At 35.1% G+C, this 25,912-nt stretch overlaps 1 protein-coding gene across 2 annotated transcripts in view; it reads right to left on the bottom strand.

Moving 5' to 3' along the window:
* The window catches only part of CSMD1 (CUB and Sushi multiple domains 1), a 1,072,714-nt gene that overhangs the window by 523,448 nt on the left and 523,354 nt on the right, over positions 1-25,912 (bottom strand). For both annotated transcript variants that reach the window (XM_014869526.2, XM_088162298.1), the window contains exon 4: positions 7,405-7,599. In XM_014869526.2, the coding sequence (XP_014725012.1) occupies positions 7,405-7,599 (195 nt within the window). The remainder of the gene's footprint in view (positions 1-7,404; positions 7,600-25,912) is intronic.

The raw sequence follows: 25,912 nt of genomic DNA, 5'->3' as shown, positions 1-25,912 counted from the left end.
TCACAGGAAGCTCAGACTGGACATTAGGAAAAGGTTCTTCACTGGGAGACCGGCCACTGATCAGGCTCCCCAGGGAAATGGTCCTGGCACAGGCCTGCTGGAGTTCAAGGAGCAATGCTATGTTGTTTTTTCTTAGCCATGTGGTTTAATCTTAGGCCTTAAGGGAGTTGGAGTCAAAGACCCTCATGGCTCCCTTCCAAGTCGAGACATTCTATGATTCTAAGATTTGCTCAATTCTTTATTGAATGGCGTTTTTCTGTAGTTTGTTTGTGAGAAAGTAGATAATTGTATGTCATTAAAAAAAAAATCTTCAGTACAGAGAGCACATCTATGAAATAATGATGAATGATTACTTTCACAAACACATGCTAGGTATATTTGTCAAAAAGGTTAGTACGAAGAGTTTGGTAATAGCTTTCTTAAAACAGGACTTAAAATTACCATTTTAAAATGTCTAACTGACAAAAACAAAAAAACAAGCCAGAGTATATCAATGAAAAGTTTAAAATTAAATTTTAGCATTGTCATTGCCAACTGTCAAGCTGCTTAACTGCAGATTCAGAATGACCAAACACATCACAAAGTGTTACAATGGTGTAGCTTTAAGCATTCATCTTATGGCTCATTTATCTAATTTAATTCCATCAGGCAGACAGCTATTTAACCATCAAAATACACAACTCTACTTCCTTATCTTCTTTACTATTTTAGGTTTTTACAGACTTTATTTTGAATAGGTAAAAGCCAACACCTCTGCTTTTTTTCTGTTATAAAAAAAGAAACTTGCTAGACGTTGCTTGGGTTTTTTTCTATCAACACTTGAATCCAGATGTACTGCATCTCAGCTAAGTGCTCTAATCAGTTTGACTCCCTTTCTCAATTTCTTCTCTTGCTGTTGATCAACTTCACATGAATTAAATACTCATTAGACCATGCATCTAAGATTAATTTTATTTCTATCTACATGGTTGTCAAAGGGCACTTCAAAATAATTTGGATTGCTCTTTAAGTAGAATTTTGAGGAGGGAGGTTTGGTTAAAATTTCAGAAATTATTGTAGTTTAGCAAAACAGAATCTATTTTACATATATTAAATAATCATATTTCTCACATGAAGCTAATAGTATGTACAAAATAGAAACACACAAATTGTTGCAATTTGTTTAGGGACCTGTGGGCAACCATTTCAGCTGCAGCACTACTTTGAACATCGTAGCTCTGAGATTGCAGTGAGCTTGATCTAAGTAGACCCCAGTGGGGTCATTCCACAGTTATGGGTCCTGAGAATACTGGACTCAGATGGGTAATCTTGCACTGCTTGTTTTTATTTTTTAAACATTTTGCTTTATTTAGTAATTTTTAATTATTTATTCTATCGTATCAGGTTTTTTTATATTATGAAGACCTATTTCCTCTCCATCCACTCTGGACAGGATATCTGATCTATTAGTCAAAAAAGTTACATACTTCAAACAGAAATAGTGACGGACTAATTATTTGCTACCCTAGTAAAAAAGTTCATTTATTAATTGATAGTTTGTACTTGAGCAAACTTAAAATCAAAACCCCAACGCTAACACATTTTTTATGCAAAAACGTGGTTTTAAGAGAAGAGAGTTAAATTAAGTTCAAAAATTAATCAGCAGTAATCTTGTACACTTTCTCCCCCCAAAAATAAAAGATCAGTCTTCAGGATATCTTGTAAATATTTCTTCTTTTTCAGTTAAGTATCCTAAACTGTTTTTCAGTGATATGATTATCCTTCACTTGAGAACATGTTTTTGAAGCTGACATTGATCCCTTAAAGTAACAGTCTATAACAAATGAACAGTAAAGTCCTAATTTCAAAGCAAAAAGAAAAAAAGGCTGAATTCTTGAGACCAAATTAATGATTGTTGAAAATTTCATTTTTTTCATAATTAGGAAATTTAATACAGTTATTCTCAGAACTCTATGGGCATTTATCAAATCCTTCATCTTTTTACAACTGCCTCTGAGGTTTATTTTTCATTTTTAGTAAATGAATCTTTCTCTGATCTTAACTTTGCTCATATTGCTTATGGTCAGGTTTTTATGGTCAAGAAGTTTTGTTTTCCATTCTTTGACTTAACTGCATCATTCTGGATACCTCTGCTATGTTTTCATTGTGCTGGTCATCTCATTTTTTTCATTTGTTCTCAGCTTACAGGCCCCTTATTTCACAGATCAAGCTTTGACCTGGCATCTTTTAATTTTTTTATCAGGTCTCTCCATACCTACTGACACATGCTATAACCAGAACATCTAAACATAGATATATGTGTGTATAAATACACACACACACACACACACACACACACACACACACAGATACATAAAACTACTTGTATCTATGTCCTTAAATCCCTTGGGTGTGATCTACTAGTCCTGCACTACTATGTAAAAATTTATATAGTATCTGCTTTCCTGTCTGATTTTCCTGAAACCCTTCTCTGACTTCTTATTTGACTAGTTACAATGAGGGCTTTTTCCAAATTTCATCTCAATGTAAATACCACGCCAAATCAAATTATTCTGGAAGTGAACAAAATTGCTCAGACAGGAATCTACTATGTCACTCTAAAAGTTAGAGACTATAGGGTGTATATAGGGAAAATATTCTCATTTTATCATGTAATGTAACATCAATAAGCAAAATTATTGGAAAATGTTATTTTTATTTTCCTTTTAAATTTTATTTTCATTGTAAACATGGATAATATGGGATCAGGACATCTTTTTGTCCTCCTTAAACTTATAAAACAGTATTTGTCTAAACATCAGAGGCTGAGAATAAATTATAACATAATTACTTGCTACCTCAGAAAGTGGAGATAACAACAAAACCATCAATATCTCTTTGTTATTTTTTTCCAAAAACCTCAGCTCTGCATCTCTCTATTCAGTTTATTTTACTCTGAGTCACAGCCTCTTTTTCCTTTCAACCTTTATCAAGGAATACCTTTTTTGATTTTGGGTATATATAAATGTGTGTGTGTGTGTGTGTGTGTGTGTGTGTGTGTAAAAATATATATTTTATCCACAATATTTCTCCAACAGTAGTTCTTAAGTATGAAACCTGATTAATTATTACTTGTTTTTTTTGGACTTTTCTGACATATGAACTTTTTTACTTTATTGTCTTCTTTATTTTCCCTCCAATAGATGGATGTGTTCTTAATGATAATATATTACATGTTCTTCCCTTCGCAGCTATTTTTATTGTGAGAAAAAGCTTACCATTGTAATATCACTAATCCAATTTGTATTCCTAATGTTAGCTTCATAAAAATCTTGACTCATGCAACTATAATCAACTAGGGATTCTCAAAATTACTGAGAATTGAGAACCTAATTATACAAAGTTCATTTAGAAGTAGTCACATATCATAAATCAGCTATTAGTGGAACTACTGAAGAGAATGAAATTAACTTTCAAAATGTTTCAGAATTGTACTGCACAATATTTCAACCTCAAGACAAAGAAGGCAAATGTTTTGGGTGACACTATTATGGTAGCTGAGATTGAGGCAACAAAGAACTTTTTAATTCTCAGGGAAAAAAAACATTAACAGAATATAGGTGGCCATTGATTGACTCTGAATATTTTTGTAAGTATACAAAAGTATAATTTTTAAATATTTTGTATATACCTATAGAATGTTTTTGCAGAAACTCATGGTAAACTTCCTGGCTTCCTTGCAGTAGTTGAAAAGTCCAGAGTTGGTGTTATTTACCTTATGGAAAACCAGGACAAGTTTTTAATAGTTGCCTCATCTTTCAGGATTTACCTTTGAATTTTTCTCTGAGGATAATTTTCTATTTAGGGGATCCGGGCTTTTTATTGACAGAAAACAAGTTAAAAAAAAAAATTAAAAGCAAATGGCTTGACAGTAAAATTCTCTAAACTTTCTAAAATGGCATTGACTTATTTGATTTCTGCTCAGAGTGCATTCAAAGCTATGAGTGAGCCTTCAGCACAGCCCAGCTCCACTGGTCTCACTATGGCTATACTTTAAAAAGGGAATTTCTGAAACTGTGCAGCAGCCACAGAAACAAAATGGTGAATACAAGAGTTCATGCTGTTTACATCTTCTGGAAGACTTAGTAATCCACTAGGAATTCTTCTAGCAAAACCAGCAGTTATACAGTTAAACAATGTATAAATTATGGGACACCACTTCCTAATTTTTCTTGAATTATTATGTAACAAAACTGCAGAAGGTAGTATTTTTTCAGCATCAGCAAAACTAGAGAAACAGACCACAGAGAACAAGGCTGTTACAATTTTTCAGTATGTAAACCTCAGAGTTTTATTTAACTGTTATGTTATCTTGAATGTGTGCCACGAAATTAGTTTATGATGACAAGAAAGAAGAATACCATCTGTAAACAGAACTGTAACAAAAGATGCTTTCATGGAAAAGATCAAGGTTCTTAGAGAAACAATAGGGCAACACGTTTTGCTTGAAGTTATATGTGAATGGGAAAGGCTACCTCATGGCATATGTTCCAGACTGATAAAATGAAATAAAATAAGCAATGTCTAAAATCTCTCATCAAATCCACATTCCACATTAATTCTAAAAATTCATTGAGGCAACGGCTCAGCTCATAGAAATCATTAACTGTTAAATAACTTTTGTGTTATGATTTTTATTTCTTGTCAGAATGTACACAGAATTCTTTGGATTTCACGTAAAGTCTGCAGGAGGTTTAGGACCACACCTGATTTTTTAATGAAAAGTTTAAATTCACAGAGTTACAAATTATGGACAGAATTTCAGTCCTGTGAAAGATATTTGTATGCAGGCAAACACTGCCAAAACAGGCAGTATTTGGAGAAATATAAGAAGTATTTAGTAGACACTGATGATAGCATGAACTTATGTATATTTTTCAGACACCTGTTTGCTACCTCTTACTAAAAGGACTAAAAAGACAAAAACAAACATCTAAAATCAGACACTGAATAGTTAGAAAATTTTTGTTTCTTTCTGTTTTGAAGTGAAAGAAATCTCCCTTGAGAACTGATTGAAATCAAACGCAAAAAACAGACCTGGCCAAAATATTTGTTTGGTTGGTTTTTTTTTTGTTATTATTAACTTTTGCAGTTGTTTTGGAGCACAAGTATGAAATATTTCTTTGCTGTGAGGAATTATGATCCGAGAGCTCTCAGTCACAAGTAACCATTCCTGGATAAAACAACTGCTCTTGGTTTCTCATCCACATGGGTAGCAAGAATACTGCCAAGGGAGGAGTAGGAGTAGCAGGAAAGGGTGTCCACAGGGCATGAGAACAGGCTGAGGAGCACAGGAGACCAGAGGGGCTCTCCCTAATCCAAGGGGAAAAGTTCAGGTAGGAGTGTCAGATTCCAGCAGAACAGCACTTTACTAAGGAGCTGGTGCTGGGCAAGAGGGCTTTCACCTCTTTGACCACAGGGTTCCTGTAAGGAATGAGGAAAGGAGGGGACACACAGGATCTGCCAGGCTGAGCAGGGCAAGAGTTCTGCCTAGAGAAGAGAGCTCTAAACTAAGATTTTCATGGACAGATGCCAAAACCTAAAGGCAAATGGGAGGACAGGCCCAGGGCAGAAGACATGGGAACAAGGCAATGAATGTTTCTCTCCCTCCCTTCCTCTCACAAAGCAACAAGAAGCCATTTGTAGTGCCTGTAGGCAAAAATGTGCTCCACGGGATGCACACTGGACAAACTGAAACTGCATATACAGTCACAGAACTGTGGTGGCACAATTCACCTGAATGGAGGGCTCTAATGGATAGCCATAGACTCCTAGGAAATGCAGGGGGAAAAAAGAAGAGGCTGCACCTTACAAGAAGTAGGATCTTGAATTAACAGAACTGTCTCTGCTGCACTGTAGGCAGTGAGCTCTTGAGCTCCTGTGGGCTAGAATGAGAAGGGAAAGTCAAGAGGGAGGTCATTATTGTGAATATCTGCTACAGGTCATCTGATTGAGCAGTGATCACAACTCTCAAAATGCTAAAAGTTTTGCAGACTCGAGGTCTGGTTATCATGAGATTTTAACCACTCCAGCATCTCTGGGGACAGCAGCATAGCAGAGGACAAGCAATGCACTAGATATCTGATGTCATATTTTCTTTTAATGCAGGTACTGGACAGGTCAACCTGCTGTAGGAGCAAAGAACATTCAGATAAATCATATTTAACAGCAGCTGTGGTCACAATAACCATTAGTTCAATATCTTGAGGGAAGCAAGAAAGGCAATTTATAGAATCAACACCTTGGATTTCAGCAGAGCAAACTTATTTAAAAACTTATTTATGAAGTGATAAACAGAATGTCATAGTTTTGAAGGGCAGGACCGCCATTCAGACAGACTTTTATGTCAGGATTTAACAAGCTGGAAGAATAACAGAAATCTCATGAAATTCCAAAAGAGAAATGCAAAGTCCTACACCTAGAACAGGATCATTCCATGCAAAAATTATTTGCTAGGTGGCAGCTCTGACAAAAGGACCCGAAGTCCTGGTGAAACACAAGCGGAGTGTATGGTGCACCTGTGCAGTATTGAAAGCTTACCTCCTATGGAGTGCACGAGCAAGAGCACAGCCAGCAGCTAAAGAGAGAGCTCATCTGCTTGACACTTAGGAGAACCCATCTAGAATGCTTTGTCCAGCCTAGGGTCCTCCAGCACAAAAGAGACACTGACATTGACAGACTAGAACAAGCCCAGAGAATGGCCACTAACACTTCAAGATGCTGAAGAACACATTGTATGAGACAAGAGGATGAAAGAAAAGGATTTTTCAGACTGGACAAGTTGAGGGCATGTGAAAATCTAACAGTACCGTTTAGTTTAGGAAAGAGCCAGAATGGAAACAGAATTTTTTCATAGACCCACAACAGGAGAAGAGGAAGTAGACATAATCTGTAAAATTCTAATTTAAATTGGATGTGGGAATTAGGGTAGCTGGGAACCATAACAAGTTTCCAGAGAGACTTTAGTATTTTAATCTATGGAGATATTGAATTTTTGACTAGGCAAAACTCTGAGCAATCTAACACAACTTTGAAGTTATCCATGCTCTGAGCAGGAGTAGGACTCAAAGGGACTGGACCATCCTTCAAAGTTTACATTACTGGAGCTTTTTCCTGGCCAGGTCCTGTCATGGAATTCATATAGCTATACCCCATCTAAACAGAAAGGAAAATAAATAAGTAGATAGCATCTATTTCTGAATGCAAACTCTGGAGTGTCATTGCTTGAGTTATTACAGTTTTAAATGGTGACAATTTTTATACAGTACATTAGTGCACTTTAATTTAGGGACAAAAAAATCTCAAAAGAAATTTATTTAATCTGCTGTTTGTATTTAAAAGACATTTCATGTATTCATTTTTTACCTCTGCAAAAAGGAACTGGAAAATCCCACGATGCACCATTCCCAGGACTCACAATACATGTCAACATGGCATGGCCTTCTAGGATGTAACCAGAGATACAGCTATATCGGATTTTATCTCCAATGTTGAATCTGGTTCCATGAAGTACTCCTTTAGGTATTTCTCCTGGATTGCCACATGTATGACTAGGTAATACTGCCAAAAGAAAGAACGAAATACATTGCAGTTAAAATTTGCAGAATGAAATAATACTTGTCCAAAAATTATAATTAACTATTTGGCTTTGGGTTTGGTTTTTGTTTGTTTGTTTGCTTTTCAATCATGATTCCTTATACAAATAGTTGAAATTAGGTTATGGAATCTACTTGTGCAAAACATTTCAATTTTCAATAGACCTTATCATTTTCAAAGCTAATTACAAATTCATTTCTTGATTTAACAGTCCTTCAAGGAAGTTCTTTACAGATCTATTTTTAATCCTACATATCTTGCTGCTTTTCTTTGAATGGAGTGAAAGAACTTTTTATTTAATTCTACCTTGTAAATATTGCAAAGATATTCATACAACATAATTAGGTGTGCAGGCAGTAGGAAGCCCTTTATGTACAGTTTTCATTTAGGTCGTGAAATAGCTGTTTAAAAGAATCTAATAATTAAATGTTCTCTGAGTAAATTAAAGCCTCAAATATATATAAAAAAGTTTTATTTTCTTCTTAGTTTCACATTAGTTCAGGTTCTTGAAAATAAATTAAGTCAATATTTGTTAAAAGAAACAGAAAATATGAAGGGAACTTAGCAGTGACATTGGGTAAATATGAATGGAAACATTTTCTTTTTTTAATTGAAGAAGCTTAGTATCATTTATAATTATTATTTATTTGAAAGAGATTGTCTGAACAAGTTATCATCTTAAAGATTATACTCCTTCACATACAAAAAACCAAAAATGTGTGTAGGGGAGAAGGAAAATAGAATTGGTTTTGTTCTCAAACTTCTTTGAAAGTTTTTAATAGCACACTGTTCCTTTCATTGAAGTAGTACAAATTAAAATTATTTAATTTCCTTCGAGAAGAACAATAAGTGCCGTTGCTAAAATGTGTCATGGACAGAGCACCGAAGATAAATATGTGCATCAAAGAAATGGTGGTCTGAAAAGCTCACATATAATACAGGCATCATTTCAGAAGCCACATGTTGATGAACAAATTCTTTCACCCCATGCTCCCTTCTTTTCCTTATTCTACCCATCTGCAGAATAAGCAGATAACCATGCCAACCTCTAAGCTGCATGTGGAGAGGATTAATTACTCAATACAAGCATATCCTAAGAATGTTTTAAAGCATTATATCAATGTATCAATATTAATTATGCCCCATTATACCACATAAGTTCAATTAGTGAATGCACGCCCTAAATTCATTACTCAATTAGTCACAGTAGCCTTTAAATGATAGTAATTACACTTAATTTATAAACCAAGTTATATAAAATTTTTTGAAAAGGTAAGAAACATAAAGACAAAAAAGTTAGAAGAGAGAACGTTTTTGCTTACAACATAATTTTATTATTAAAAATACCAAAATGTTCTATAAATATTAGCAAGGAAACAAAAATCATCTAAGACTGTTGCACCTATGTTCTGGCCTTCTGATGTTGATGGATTTCTTTTACACTTTCTCACACTCTTTCTGGTAAACAGTAGATGTTTTGCATTCCTCCTTGGAGGAAGAGAGAATTGAGGGACATGTAATGAACCAATGGAGTCAAGAGGTCTCATCATCACTGTCCAATCCATGCTCATTGTTGGAATTCTATAAATAGACATGTAATGTAAATAAAGAAATATTTTCCTGATCGATATCCTTGGAGTCAGTTGTGTCTCTCTCTCTCTGTGTCATTCTGTGACATCAAACTCTATTGAATGATGAGTTAGACATACCTTCTACTCATTGCAGATCAAAAGAGATAAGATTTCTTGAATTAAATAAACTAATTAGGGTTGTTTGTAAATAGCTATCAAAGGTAGAAGCAAACATTGTGATACCTGGTTTATTTTGTACTGTTTCATCAGATTTAGCAGAATAGGATATTTCTTTGGATATGCCACTCACATTGTTAAAAAAGTCACTGATTAATTCACAGATATGAGAAAGATTACATATAAAATAAATATATCAGAATGATTGTAATAAAGATACTTATTTGTATTTCAAAAAGCTGTAAATCTGTTACAAGCTGGAGGATATACTCCTATATGTTATTACATGCTTTTGGCACTGCAGAAAATGCTACCGCTCTCTTCAAACTTTCCCCTTTATGATGGCTTAGTCATGACAGGTTAACACATGTATTTGTTCAGTACAAGTCAAACAAATACAAATTTTTACCTCCTTTGATACAGGAGAATACTTGCATTTGAGACAAAAATTTCTTTCTATTATTTTCTAATCAAAACATTTTTACAAAGAACTCTAAATTAATGTAGTTTTATGAAAAGATCTGATGCATGCAGCAAAAATTTATGCAACCCAAAAGCCAGTTTTTATTTTTATGAGAAAGTTTTCTATCAGAAAAAAAACAATTGCATTATTCAAAGCTACTGTGAATTCTGATAAACTGCATTCCCAAGGAAACACATCACAGAAAATCTACATCTGCCAAATAAATAACAACTGTCATGGGCTAACTCTTGAAACTGTATTGCAGCAAGTCAGTCTTGTATCTCTGTAAAGTCTCCTAAATATGATGTTTACCTGCTTCTTCTTACTAGTACTTCTGTCAAAAACTCCAGAGAAAATGGTACTTGGCATCCTGAAATTGGCATGCACTTTACCACAACCTCCTAAAACCTAGTAAAAAATGAGTGATCTGAGAATGACAGCCATACTCAATTATACATGTAATAGTTCACAGGACTTCACCACTTTTCAAGATCAAGCATTCAACTACATTATTTATATGCTTTTCTAAAACTTTCACTGAAGTATATTGAGATAGACAGTTTCATCTGCACAGACTTTAGTGTTTCTAGTCTAGACCTAAGATGAATTAGCCTTTGAAGGTTCCTAACAGTGAACAAAATAGTTTAATCTTTGAATTATGAGGACTTTAGCTGACCAAAGTTATCATATGCATCCATCATGCTTTAAATTCATTGCCAAATTTTCAGTAAAAGACCCATATTTGTCTGTAGAGTTACTGAGGTCTACTGTTAATAAGACTGCAGTCACAGTTTCTTGATTCATTAAATAATTTGATGTTCATTGTGTATTGAGAACTATTATAAACTATACTACATTGAAGCACTTAAGGTAATGGATTTTTTATATAGAACTAATGTTAGAGTGCTCTCACCAAGCTTCATATCCTTTTTTTTTTTTCCCCACCCAAGACCTTTCCAATTTTGGGGAAAAAAAAAAAGTAATTACAGTGTTTGAAGAAAAATCTGTGTAATCTTGGTATTCAGTCTTATCAAAAAATATGCACAGTGGGATAGCCAAGGATGTCTTTCTCCAATTTCTTCTTCAAGTGAAGGGTCTATCTTCACCATTCTGACAGACATAAAAACCTGTATAGACTTCACTTCCTAGCACAGATCAATCTGTAGCAATGCTCCTAAATTAAGATTTATTAATGAAAATAAGTTAAAGACAGGACTTCCTCATACATTACCTCTGTCTTCCTGGACAGAAGAAATTTTTAACAAATGCACATGATCAAAATCCATAATGCAAAAAAATAATGATCTAAAATGCCGAAGGTTAAACTTCCTACTCAAACTAACTATGCGTTCTACATTTTAATCTTTTTCAGAAAAACATTCAAAACATTGCAATCTATATGCTAAAATGTAATGCTAATATTTATTATGAGATAAAAGCAAAAGGCTACAACACAGCAGGACTGTAAAAAATATTAGAAAAATGGCAGCTTGGTGATATATGAATTTTCAATTAAAGATTATTAAATAAACTCATATTTTAAAAATTACACACTCGTAAATGGTGTTTATCAGATTATTAATTTATACAGCCTTCTCAAGACTTCCTAAGGTTAAACTTTTCATTTATGTGCAACACAGGCCACTTGAAATAATATTTACAGCACTTTAACAGAGTAATCCTTTGCTTTCCCTTATGAAGAGTTTACTTCATTTTTTAAAATATATATTAGACTTCATCACTACCTCTTTCTGATTTATCATAACAGAGAAACCAGAATTAGACAAAATTAGACAGCAGTGGTTTCTAATGAAGCCAAATCGAAATATAAATGGTAGCTGCCACTGGACTGAATAAACTTTTGAAGGACTATTTCATCCAAGGTTTCTTACTATGGTCTCCACACTAAAATACAAGTCTTTAAATACGTAATAAACAATGCCTAAATCTTTTCACGTGCTCACTTCAAGCAGTGCCACTGCTGCTGTCCCTTCATGGCATCATGACACTGGCAATGCAGTGTCCTGATTTGGTAAGATCTTTTGATCTTTTTTACTATTTTGATTTAAGAAGTTGAGTTAAAAAAAAGATACTTTCTGATAAATCCTGAAGGGCTTGAGGTCTCTGGCAGCCCAAATCCTATTAAGTGTTACATGAATAAGACATCTGGATTTGAACCCAGTCGTAAAGCTATGAAAATTAACTTCCCACCCTTTGCTTGAATTATTATTCAGAGGCTCATTTTGACAATAATTTTCAGGAGAAATAACAGATTTCTTTTTTTTTCTCAGATGTCACAATCATCAACTAGATTGCAAAGATCGCCTAGAGGCCTTAGCAGCAAAAAGCTCGAACTGCTTATGTCAGTTAAAATTATATCAGTTTCACCCTTCCATGAACCAGTTGCTCAGCTTATATAGGCCACACACAGTAGTGGAAACTTGACAGCAATAATTCAGAAAGCAGCTTAATGCCAATTAGGAAAAAATAGGAAGGGAAAACAAGAAAGAAAAGGAACTAAATAAATGCTTTTCTCTGTTTATTTCAATAACATTATATGACATTACAAGGGTATAGTATATTTGTTATATTTTGTTACTGAAACAGCTGGAAAAGTTTTCCATGTTGCACTTAACTTTAGCCAAACGTAAAGTTACTGACTTTTGCTGTTCCATTGTCCCTCTTCTACAGTCTCTTGAGCATTTTCTAACATTACTTTAAATTGGTTGTCACAAGCAAAACCACAGACAAAGGAAAAAGCATAAGCTAGGAGGAGGATAGATAGTCCTTTGATACCAATGACAGCTTTGGAATTACAACACTGAGAGGCACTTCAGAAGTTCTGTGGAGAAAATCAGGATTTCAGAAAATTTCAGGGCTTATGTCAATGTGTTCACTGGGTATGAAGGACAGCCCATGATTCCCTGTCCTCGTAGCTGCAGTAAGAATTGCATTTTACCATTTCATGCATATATAGAAGACAATTACAATTACAATTACAGAAGAAAACAAGTTTTTTGAGGAAGGTAATTACTATACTCCTAAAAACAGAACACAATAAGCTCACAAATAGATTTAAAAAGCTAAATTTTCTTGCAAGAATGGCATTGAAACTAAAGTCTCTACTCAGCAAACTGAGTATCTTTTCCAAGTTTTAACTTTCAGTTTAATATTAGACTGGAAGAGCTAATGTGGAGTCATTAAGGGTAAATCATGTGCAGAATTTTCATCTTTATTCACTCCAAAATGAAACGAGGAATTTTTTCTCAACTCCAGAGTTACAAATAATCATGATCAGAATTTACTACTAGAAGAGTAGTACCAAAATTGTTTGTCATCTGCACATGCGCACATACACAAAAAAACACAGACAAAAATAAACTGTCAAAGATTTAGTCTGCAAGTTACCTAACATCAAATTTTCATCCTTCTTAAAAATTATTTCATGAAAAAATTTAATGGATTCCACTAGGTTTACTCTAAGAAAAGGAAAAGTTCACTCATAGAAACAAAAACATACAAAGTGCAAGTTCGTGGAATACCTGATAATTAAGCCATATTTACACTACAAGGTGTCAAATGCAATATTCAAAGGTCTATGTGGCACAGATATGTACCTATTGAAACATTCAGTATGGTCCTCTATTTATCTGCTGGCAACATTTTTTTGTTAAGGGTCTCTTTATTGGGCCTAGTTGCAATTTTTTTCTTAAAATAATCCAAATAAACAAAATAAAAGCCCACCCAGTCTTATTGGCTGACAGAAATAAAGCTGTTATGTTTATTTTTGCTACCTTATTTTTATACCGTCCCAGGATCAGAAGAAATTTCTTTCCTGTTACATGCTAATTTGTGCACACAAGAACCACTGCAATATTTGCTAGATAAAATGCTTAAATTATATCACTTTTGAAAGATACAGCTTTCTTGTTTTACAAGCATTTACCCAACTGTGTCTGTCCATCTCTAAGGATGTGCAAAATTGTATTGGATTGAAAGCTATGAAAATCATTTAGGAGTATACAGCACCTTTAAAACTTTAATACAACTTTTGCATTAAGATTGATATTTTAATTTTCTTTTGCAGGTAATAACCAAAGATTGATGGATTTTATTTTTAGTGTGTTCACTTTTATTATGTAATAAATGTCTTGCTGTTAGTTATAAGATCATAAAAGTCAGTATCATACAAACAATGCCAGAAAACTTTCAAGTGCAAAAGCAATCTGAAGTTGGAGCTAAAACTTTCTATTTCCTCATACTTATTTTGCCTCAGATTTACTACACACTTTCTTAGCTGAACTGAGATCAGCAAGCATATTTTGAGTTTTTAGATCTCTCTTGAAAGAGGGGAACAAGTGGAGCATGACAGCCCAGGCCAAAGCTGTAAAAGTATTTGAGGCTGTGCAAAATTTATAAACAGAAATTTTGTCAGCAATTAAAAACCAAAAGTAATTAGTAAATTTCTTTAAAATATCAAAATAATGCCCTTTAATCACCTCTAAAATGTTCAGTGTATTCTAAGCCTTCCAGTTTGTCAGTGCAATTATCAGAAGTATGCACAGTATCTGCTCTTTGCATTCTGAGAAAGACCTTCTAGCAAAGAAGGAGCTCCTGTCTTCCCAGCTATCCTTCCACAGCATTAAATTTCCAAACTGTGAAAAACAAAAATGTAATTGGAAGACTACCTCTAGTTCCTCACCTCATGTATGATAATGAATGAATCCAATAAAATATAATTTTTAACCTGACCACTGTTGAGGATCCCATTTGACAAAAAACCTTCCTTCATTTAAAAATAGTCCATCCTGTCCCTGAAAGCCCTAGGGACACAAGGGTAAAAATGACGATATCTCTGCGTGTTGAAAGAGGTACTTATCAAGCAAATGGACAAATATAATAAACTGTTATGACCTTATGTGAAGACTCACAAACAGATCTGATCACCCATGTTCAAATTAGAGTAACTGAATATGAAGCAAATGCAGAGCAGGACTCATTAAGTGATCAAGAGCTGGAGAGCTTTTAAGAGGATACTGGAAGGTTTTTACAGCCACAATCTGAAAAATGAAGATTAAAATGCAGTCACTATGAAGACACTGGAAGGCAAACACCAGGTCATAAGAAATATTCAACCAGCTGAAGGCAAGGCTAGGAATAAAAGCAGAAAAATCACAATTACAAGCAGGTTGAAAATGAGATGCATTATCTTGGTATATTAACATGATGAAAGAAAATATATTGCACAATAAAGATTTTTTATATTCTTGTTACTATTAAAAATGCGGTGGACTTTAAAAAGATTTGCACATATCTTATGCAAGTATACAGAAAATTTTACACATCTAGCAATCTGAAGATCATTTTTTCCTGTATTTTTTTCCTGGAATCTCCTGACACATGAATCTATTCGACCCTGGTTGAGAAGTATGGTACAAAGACAAAAGAAAAAGATCTAACTTACTGAGGGCGAGACAACAAGACACATACTACAATTGTACAGATGAATTGTGAATAAAAACTCTTGGAAAGAGATTTCACAAGCAGATATTCTCTCTATTGCTTCCAACACTCTGAAATGATTGCTGCGGCTAAATAAAATTGGATTTTGAATTACTAAGACCTGCCATATAAGGAAAGGAGAGTAATTTTACCAGAATAAGACATGAGCTTACTCTTCTTTAAGTTTTAAAGTTGCAATAACATTGAATACAAATCTTGTAGATAAGCTTCAAATAATGCTTGTTAAATATAACCAACATTCATTATGTTTCAGCAAAATACATTCAAGAAGAAAAAAAATCTTTAAATCTGAACAGATAAAGCTTAATGCAATGTATCTAATTTTCAAAGTGTCCTGTATTATTTGATAAATACAAACTGTGGGACTTGTATGTACCACATTTCTGTTCTCAAGCCTCACTACTTAGAGGTCAGGGAAAACCTCATAGGACTGATAGACAAGGAAAGGAGAAATGGCAGATTAAATTTGGAAAATATCAGCTTCAGTAATTGATACACTACTGATGATTTAATAAAGGCTTATCTTCAACTAACACCAGCTTGCTATCATATCTGCAGACCCTTATTACTAATTAAAGTAAGGTAATAGTCTTTCAAAACCCATTTTTTCTCTCTTTCTCTCTTTCTTTCATTTTCTCCTTTCTTTCTTTCACCTTGATTTGCTCTTTATTCAGATTACAAAAAAGCCCCAGATTACAAAAGCTCTCTTCTCTGGTGCAGACATTGCCTCACTTCTGCCACTGTGGTGGCTTATAGCAAAACTAGACTGTGAACTCTTGCAAGCTTTCCAGAACTATTCTACTGTGCTTAACACTTTCATAAGTGGCACTCTATTGCCCCCAGAGACTTTATCTTGCTAACAGACAATCATGAGGCAAATTTTTAACAGGAATTCAGTATGACATACAAGCCTCTTGTCTGTGGCCATAATTGAAAATGAAAGGAATTGGGACCTATAGTTAAGTCCTGGAAATGTAGCACAGCAAATGTTTAGCCACTAACTTTTTATTCACATTCCTTATTGATACAGTGTCAGGAAAAAAAGGCTCTGTCCTGTCCTTGTCCCTGGTCAATGGTAAGAATTGTCTTGCACACAGGTTAAAACCAGGAGTCTGTATGTCCAAGTCCTTCCAGTTTCCTGAAGGAATGCTGATTGATTTTTCTTTTTCCTCTCCTAGTTCAATACTTCATTCGGTTGCCATTGTTAGAAATTCTTGTGGTAGCAGAAATTCATAGCAGTGTCTTTTTCAACTTTGTCCCCATTTGTTCTTAGATATGGCATCTGAAATCTATGGGAGTTAGAAAGACTTTTGTCTGGTTAGCATTTGCAGGCTCATACTTCAACAAGGGTGACATGTAACATGCTCACCACTCTGGCTGTATGGAAAAATAGCAATATAAGGGCAGGAGAAGAATTTGCCATCTCAAAAGCTTCAGCTATAGAAGAATTATAAATAGCTTGCTACCTGGGAAGTCCTCAAGTAACATACATTTCAATGTGCAGCACTTTGTGGACCTAAATGGAAAAGTGAGTATTTTGCACTCCACAGCTACAGCCTGTGAAAGGTTAACATGATTTTGATGAAAATACTAATTTCAATGTGAGTTTAGAAAGGCAAAAGTTGATAAACTTTCATGATTTAGACGACTTCAGGGTAAAAAAAAAAAAAAAAAGATTTGCAAATTAATTGGTGTTATGTGTGTCTCACAACATGCAACACATGTTTTTTATTTAACCAGCCAAGGTGAGGCAGAGAGTGCTCTTTAAAACAGCAAATTCTGTCACCAAACCTCTGTTTTAACATAACAACATGATTTTCTGTTGCATATTTTCAGTGCTTTGCACTGATCCCTTTTTCTTACAGTGACTTATACAAACAATCTATAAATAAGTAAAAAGAACTGATCTGGATTTGAAAAGAAAATAAAAAAATCCCTCCAACACACACGCAATTGCATGTTTGGCAGGATGACTAAGCTGCAGTGGGTAACACCACTGAGATGCTCGTCAGCTCAGTGTGGGAATAAGTATGAAGAGCGTCAAGAATAAAACGAGTTCAGAGAGCAAAATGAACTACATTATGAAGCCATAATCCAAAGTTTCTTAATGACAACTGCTTGCTATAAAGTAGATTCCTTTCATGGTAGGTAGAACAAATACCTGGTAAAATGGGTCATGCACAAATGGGAGGAGAAGGAGAAACAAGAAGAGAAAGAAGGTCCAAACTCTACATATGCAATTTCACATTATGTTGTTCTTGGAACTCTAATTAATTAGGAAAAGAAAAAAAAAAAAAAAAAAAAAGACTATTTTAGGGACTGAATAAACAAAACCTTAAATTGATTTTGATTTTGTTTTGGTTAATTGAGGGATTTTTTCCTACATTTTTTTTTCTCAGTAAAATGAAGTACCATCTTTAGAACTTCTGAAATCTCTGTCCTGTAAGTACATATTTTAGCATGTATTTATTAGCTGACAATATCTGCTATTTCTAGAAATGATCTGCTACCCATCATGCAAATCCATCCTAAAGTATTTTTTGGTTTTGGGGATTTTTTTAATGGTCAGTTTTGACATGAGAAATCTTAAAAGCTCCTTCAAAAGCCCTCAAGCTTGACTCATGCCAGGCTGATATGCCTATATCCATTATGTGTGAGCACCCTGCTAAAAATCCTTCTGCACTGATGGGACAAGGAAGCAGGAATCTAGAGAAAAGAAGTTACTTAAACCCACTGCAAACATAAATTAAGTACTCTGGTGTTAAAAGTACTTCATTTTGTTTGCATTCTATATTACAGAATCAGAAAAAGGAAATAAAAATATTAAACCATAAATGTCACAAGTTCAGTCATCTTGTGATGACCTGTGGTTGTTCCCAGAAGAAGAATTGAATTTCTAAGAGTGAAACCTATAACACTGTTCACTAAATAATAACTTTGCAAGGAACTGAAGAGTGGCAGTGAGTGGCCAAATTTCTCCAGACATTTCCTCTGAAATATTTGGTGTAAAATTCCCTTGAAATTTCTAAAGCACTTGGATCCTAAGGCTTGAATTTGATTTGCATTAGATCACAGCAATTCTTAATGAGCAAAGATTTCCTAATCTGTAGTCACAAATACAACTTCCTTTGTTTTTTAGTTTTTTTGAGTTTTTTTGTTTGTTTGTTTTGTTTTGTTTTTTCTTTTAAATCTTAAACGAATTTTTCACAACTGGACATTTAGACTCCACACAGATAATGTTCTGCACCTGACTAAAGTCTATACTGGTCCAATTTGTAATTTATTTGGTCAATAATGGTCTAATCAAAACTTACTCTGCAGAGGACAAAGTCTCAGGACCATCTGGATCTGGAGATGACATAGATTTTCATCTACCTCTTCTTATTAGATTCTGGCTGGAACTGGCATTTACAGACAGACACAATTTAAAAAATTCCATGCATTCTCCAACTCTGCCATTCTTTTGGGACTCCTACACCATCAAAGTAGTAAAAAACCCCAAAACAAATCAGAAGAAACTCAGTAATTCTTTGCAGCATTTTTATGTACTATGACATTCTGTCCACTTTGGTTGTCGTTGTATATTTAAACCATAAGCACAAAACAGCACATGGAACACCAGAAGATATTTTCATACACCTCAGTTTTGTCACAATCTTGGCAGCAGAATTAGTTTTGTGGCTATTTAAACAATGAAGCCATCTGTGAGGCTGATGCCATATCAAAGAAAGTTTACTTTACTGCAATACTTGTTCAATGTGCAGCTAAAGAAGATTGTCTGCTATTATTTGTCTAAAAGATTATTTACTGGAAGCAACGGAAGAGAGTTTAATACTGAAATTGTCCCAGAACTCATTAATTTCATGTTTGCTTCTGTACTACAAATATGCAAGGGGGTAAGACTGTTCTCTAAATCTTAAAAAAAAAAAAGAAAAAAAAAAAGGGTCTCTTTTACTAAAAACCCCAGAAGACTGTTTCACTGAAGATCATGTTGCGCTTCCAGAGACTTCACATACAAGTGAGTCACTTGTATGTGATTAGGCTAAGGGGACATGATGACTACACTGTACACTAAAACTGAACGGAACTGAGGCCAGCTGGCACATTATTATTAAACTTTCTGAGCCTGCAAAACAGGATGGCTGTGTCCAGATTGTTTGTTCGGAACAGTCACCAACTTCTGAATCATTCCCAAGAGTTGTTCAGGAAAGTGCTACTTGGCCCAAACAAAACTCGAGCTGTGATCCATCCAGCAGCAATAGAGATGGCTGTCAGTGTCTCTGCCCACGCCCTGAAAGGGGCTGGATTCTCTTGTAGACAAGCACACTGGGCCTGTATCGACTGCTCACTCATCCCAGACAAGGAAGAAAAAGAGTATCAGCAGCTACTGTGGTAGATGGAACTAAACTTTTGGATGGCTGTGGTCACTGTTGTATCCCTTTGCTATCTGTTAGAGAGCACTTGGTTCCTGTTTAGTTCACTAATAATTCTATGATACATCCCACAGTGAACAGAAAAGCACTAAGACCATCTTTCCCTTTACAGTGATTATGCAGGGGAGAAATCATAAAAATATCTGTGCTGCCGTCTCTGATGGAATGGGACAACTTTCTCACACATAACCAAGGAGCTTTTGGGGTTTGTTTTCAACATATTACTATCCTGCCTACTTAAATATCCAAACAAGAGAAAATTTAAAAACAGCTAAAACTATATCCCCACAGGATATGAAAGAAGGAAGCAAGGATAAAATCTGCACTGTACTGAAAACAAGGATCATATCTGTGCAAATGCAAAAGACTTGAATAGATCAAATAGGCTTCTTTTTTTTTTTTCCCCTAAGGCTTTCATACCACTCTGTCGCCTGGAGATGTTAACCTGTTGAATATCTACCTAGGGCATTTTACGGATTTCTATAGTCTGAAAGGTACCAGTTCTTGCTGCACTGCCCCTCTCAGGTGTAGCCTAGCACATCAATTTGTTTCACATAAACCCTGGGAGAGAAAATGATTTTATGTATCTCTCTGCTAATACTAACCTATTAATTTTTTCTCCCAAAAAGTAGGCATGTAATCTGCCAACTGTTAAATGACAGAGAAGTGAAAGCTTTATATTCATTCAGTAATCACAGCAGCTCTTTTTTGCTAAACCAGTTTTCAATTTACAAAGAGCTTGTCAAGGTGATAGGTAACGTCTCAAGAGACTCACACGCTGTGCCTTCATCATTCACCTACATTTTTAATGTGGTTCCAAGGCTGGCTGTGGAATACCTCCCAACAATACAAGAAGTCTTTATGAAACCAACAAAATACTTCAGACTATTAAGTGCCCCTTCAGTATCTCCAATATGTGGCATTTTTGAGTATTAAAAATCTGCATGGTTTCTCACAGTTGGAAAATCAGGTTTAGAGTTTGTTGGAACTTATTTTAGATGCTGAATGCTGAAGCAATACAGGTATACTAATAATGCTGTAAGAATTACTACACATTGAATTGCTCCTCAAAATACTTTGATTTAGAGCAAAAATAATAATTCCATAAATGTATTTCAGAAACCCTATTCTTACAGAACATAATCAGTGTGTTAGGCGTTTAAAAAATTGTGTCTGACTAGAGTAGGTAACAGCGCAGACATTTTTCTTGGTCTTATATGATGTACCAAAATCTGAACAAAAATTCCAGAATTTCAATTTCAGATGTTCAATTACCAACGAAATTAAGCAGCATGGAAGTGCATCTTATTTGAAAATAAAGCATTTTGAATTTTCATATCTCACAATTACTAAACCTTTTTCTTGAAACAGTGAGCAAGATTTCGAAATATTATGGGGTTCTTTATTTGAAGCATGTAAGTACCAATGTAGTGTCATACTTATACTCATGCTTATCTTTAATTATAAGTATTTAGTCAAAGAATTCACAGCCAGAAATTTAAATAATATACAGACTAGATATCTAAATCCAGCAGATGCAAATTGTAAAAAAATAAAATTGTTGGAAGAGTGATTGTTAGGAATCAAGGGGACATTATTCTTCTTTCAGTATTTTGGTTTATCAAAACTCTACTATCTACTTGATGGTCTTTGTGTAAAAAGGTTTCCTTATGAAAGTTACAGACTCCTTTTGGGCAAAACACTTCTGGCATTCTCATATGTAAATAAAATACAACGGTACAGAGAAGCTGATCATAAATGTTGCCCCAAAGTCAATGTATTTCAGGGTAGAGTTATGCAAAGTATTTTCTTCCAACTGATCCCACACATCCCCAGATAAAGGCGATTTAATATTACTGATATATAAAGTCTCTGTTGTAACAGAGTTTGGGCAGTTACAAAGAGAGTGTTATTTAAACCTCTCAGAATACCTAACTTTAGTCATGATCTGTACCCTTCCCACCAGCATGCAGCCCAGCTAGTGACAGGCTTCAGGTGTCAGACTAGTCACCCCAAGAGCATCCTCACCAGAAGGTCTCACTGCTGGGGCTCAGGGCATTTCCAGACAGCTCCTGCCAGCACTGCTGATGTTGTAGCCCTGATGTGGGTCTGTGCCCATCCCCATAGCTCTGTCCACCCATACCAGTGCTGGCCCTACCCCAGGACACAACCCTCAGCACTGTCCTGCTCCCCCAGGCTCCTGCTGGTGAGATCCCTGACCCAGCCAGCCATGCAGCACAGATTGTCCTTGCTGCTCTTGATTTCATTTCTAGAACCTGAGAACACTTTTTCTATTTCAAGACAATGTAGGTTGCTTCTTACAGCCAGAGCAGTGGTTTTCATGTAATAATACCATAGTAATGTCAGCAATTCAATCTATAGCTTTCACACCTGAAAAAGTCAGAAGATACAAGCTGTGAGACACAAATCCAAAGAAAAGCTTTGGTTTACAGAGCTTAAAGTACTGCTGTATGAAACTCACACACATCTGGATTATGGGTCTGCATGTGGAGAAGGAAAACCCCAAAGAACCTAAAGAATCCACACTTTCTGGGATTGTTTATGGCTTCCAGAATTTTCCATGCACTCTATCAGATCATAACATAAAATATTTAGCATTTTTCCACATACTAAAGTGAGAAAAATACCATTTTAGAATAAAGGAGACAAGGAATATATAAACAGCCGGCATAAAGCTTGCTCAGCAAGATCCTGACCTGTAAAAGGGCTTCATATCCAAAAGTTACGAATCTTCTCAATTCTGACATAGTTTGATTACTTGGTTAAACAGCTGCACAAAAGTTTTGCCTATCTTATTCCCATTGACCATTACAAGTACAACAATGCTGCCACCATGACATTTCTGGTAGACAATGTGCAAAGATGAATTTGCTTCCCCATAAGTACATACATATTTTTTTGGGGAGCATGATATTCAAGAGATAATCAAATCAATATGAGAAAAAGAATTATTGAGAAAATAAAAACTATTTGTAGCACCATGATGACAATTTAAAAAAAAAAAAAACAAACAGAAAGTATAAAAGAAAATATGTAAGAAGGTGTTACTAGACCATTTCAGAAAAACACATATACCTTGCATCCATCAGAAACGACATATCAATGAGCATGCCATGAAGTGTGGTAGTGGCTGTTTATCAAACTATAGAAACAGTGAAAAAGTACATTAATGTTAAATAAAATTATTAGTATGCAAGCTATACATTAATCGAGTATTTTATTAACATCAAGACTAATTGCCTATTTTTTCCCTCTAATTCCACCATGGTTTTTAGATTTCTTTGAATATTTGTCTGTCAGTTTGACTAAGAGTTGTAGAGGATGTGGCCAAACATATGATTTGACTTATCTGCTGCAGCAAATGGAATTGACTTACATTATTTCAGGGCATAAGACTAATTCTGCAAAAATCATATCTCAGCTGTCAAACAGAACGATTGTTCCTTTTAAGTACAATACTGAATCAACAGTAAAGAAAGTAAGAGTCACCTGAACAGCTGTAAGGGAGAGCTCAGCAAAACTTGGATGGCTTTTACAGGTAAATCTTTTTTTTCTTTCAAAACAAAATAACCAATGCACAGATTTATTTTTTGCAGGTCCCATCATAAGCTGGGCGTATATGCATGCTATAATGATAAAAATATATATTTTTTTGCACATCCCACTTTTGAATATAAACTGCATAGGAACTCCCTGAACTGACTTTTCTCAAAACAGAAACTTGGTAGATCCTGTTTATTCCTTTTAAAATGTAGAATAGTTATCTTACCTCTTCCTGTGTTTTATGTGGTATTAAATAACACAGGAAACTCAGGATTTCTTCTAGAACTACATAAAGTAACCTTACAGTTTTAACATATACCGTAAAGTTTAAAATGCATTTGATGGCCTAAGTATTCACAGGAGGAAAGCTCATTTCCCCATCAGTTTTACAGCTCCAAGCAGGGCAGTGCTGTGTAAAAGATACTTTGTCATTCCTTGCCCTTCACACATGGCTGATTCCCCTGCTGTTGGGGGAATAAGACATATGAGCTTTCACGGTGAACAAGGCCAGAGACAATATTACATGGATGGAAAACGTGGACAATATCCTGTCCTATTGAACACTATTTACAGGTTTTAATTGCAGAATGTTATTTTGATACCTCATTTCTTCCAAGACCTCAGACCATTTAATTTAGGTAAACAAGAAATCATACAGACAAAAAATAGAAGTGAAGCAAAAAAACTCAAAAAACCCGTGATAGTACCCATAAAGATAACAAATTAACTTTAGCACAAATCTGTAGGGTTTTTTGTAAGTCCATTTTAAAGATTTGTGCTGAAATTTAATAACCCTGAAACATTTTTACTAGTCACTGCATTTCATGAGAATTAGGGTAGAATAAGGGTCTAAGGCACAAGAGGTCTCACATGTTCATAAAGCCTGAGAGTTGGGAGTTACAACTTTCATAACATTAGCTTTTTTCCCCCATTTTTCTGCCTGTTTGTTGTGGGTTAGAAATGCTACTCCCCAATTTCGTGCCCCTCTCCTCCCCATCCTTGACAGAGACTCCAAAACGTATCCGAAGAGAACTGAAGGCACATGTGGTAAAGATGACAGGTTGAAATGAGAACAATGTACTGGAAACAGCAATAAGGTAAGAAAACTAACAGTAACTGCAACAATACCAATAACAGAAGGGTACAAAAAAGGTTGATTCACACACAAAATGCTCATCCAGCCCGACCTGACCAGACACAGAGCTGGTGGCACCCCACGCTGGCCACTTCCCCATCTGCCATCCTTACTCCACCAGAAGGAACAACCTTTGCAGAAGTGAGTGTCCTTTTCTCCCATCCCTGACAATGACACACAATGGTCTTGAATAAAATTAGGTTCTTAGCCATGCCCAGATGGCTCCAGCCTCTGTCCCCTCACAACTACTGTGAAAACTTAGCCCTGTCCTTGGCTGAAATTGGGACACTGGTCGAGGCAAAACACAGTGGAGTTAGTAAACCCCCTGCTTGCAGTGCTAGGGATTCAAGGAGCAGTGAGTGGCATCCAGTCATTCAATCCCACTTACCTCCCACTTTCGTGCCTCCAAGAAATGCTACACTGCTTATAAGGTACTTAAGATTTTCCCTGTCTTTCCTTTACCTTTGTCCTTTTTTTGGCTACTAATTGTCTAAATACGTCAGCACAGAGAAGACGACTTTGTCTTAATTCTGTTCATTGCAGCGTGCTAAGAAATTATTGTGATGTGTCCTGTATGGAAAGTGGGTTTGGATTGAAAATAGTAATATCATGTTTAAATGATCAACAAGAGGGAAGAAACTCAACACCAGTAAAGGATATCACAACAGCAAGAGATGCAATCTGCTTGAGCCCAATATGAAAGAAAGGGGGCTCAGTGCAAGATTATATTACCATGGCCAACATTTAGACAGTGTAATAAACCTGAAAACTAAGTCATAGCATTCCAGTGAGTTGTAGCCATTTGTGAACATTATACATTATTTCAATGTAGTCTTGTGTCTATGAACTGCCATCGTCTGTCCATGTAATTACTTATGCATATACAAAGCCATTGATGAAATGTTCAGATGAGCTTAGAAGAAATTCTAATGTTCTTTTGTGATATTTGTAAACTGGAGCCCAGATTCACAAGGGGAGGGAGGAATGGGAGTTACACACTAGATAAGATGCAGGGAACACCACAAAACAAACAAAAAAAACCCCAAATCCTCACTTTTTCTCAACTATCATATTTAGTTCTGAAAATTTCTAGCTCTTTTGAGACGTTGTAGATCATGTCAGGAGTTTTAATCAAGAAAATATAGGTTCAATTTAAATACCACTTACAGGATTTTCAAACTCTTAAAAAAAATTTAAAAGTAGGATTACAATAGAAAATTAGGAGACTTTTAGATGTTTTAGATCAAATATCTTAGGTGACATTTACATCTCCTGTAATAAAGTACCAAGTGTTGTGTAGTTACTCTTTTTGAACCCAGTGACTCTTATAGTAAAACATAACTCCCAGAAATGGAGACACATCTTGTAAGAAGCATAAATCACTGTCATTTTACTCTCGTACTTTTAGAAA

The sequence above is a fragment of the Sturnus vulgaris genome, chromosome 3 (genome assembly GCF_052056855.1).
Source record: "Sturnus vulgaris isolate bStuVul1 chromosome 3, bStuVul1.hap1, whole genome shotgun sequence".
Classification (NCBI taxonomy): Eukaryota; Metazoa; Chordata; class Aves; order Passeriformes; family Sturnidae; genus Sturnus; species Sturnus vulgaris.
This window is presented reverse-complemented; position numbering and strand designations above follow the sequence as displayed.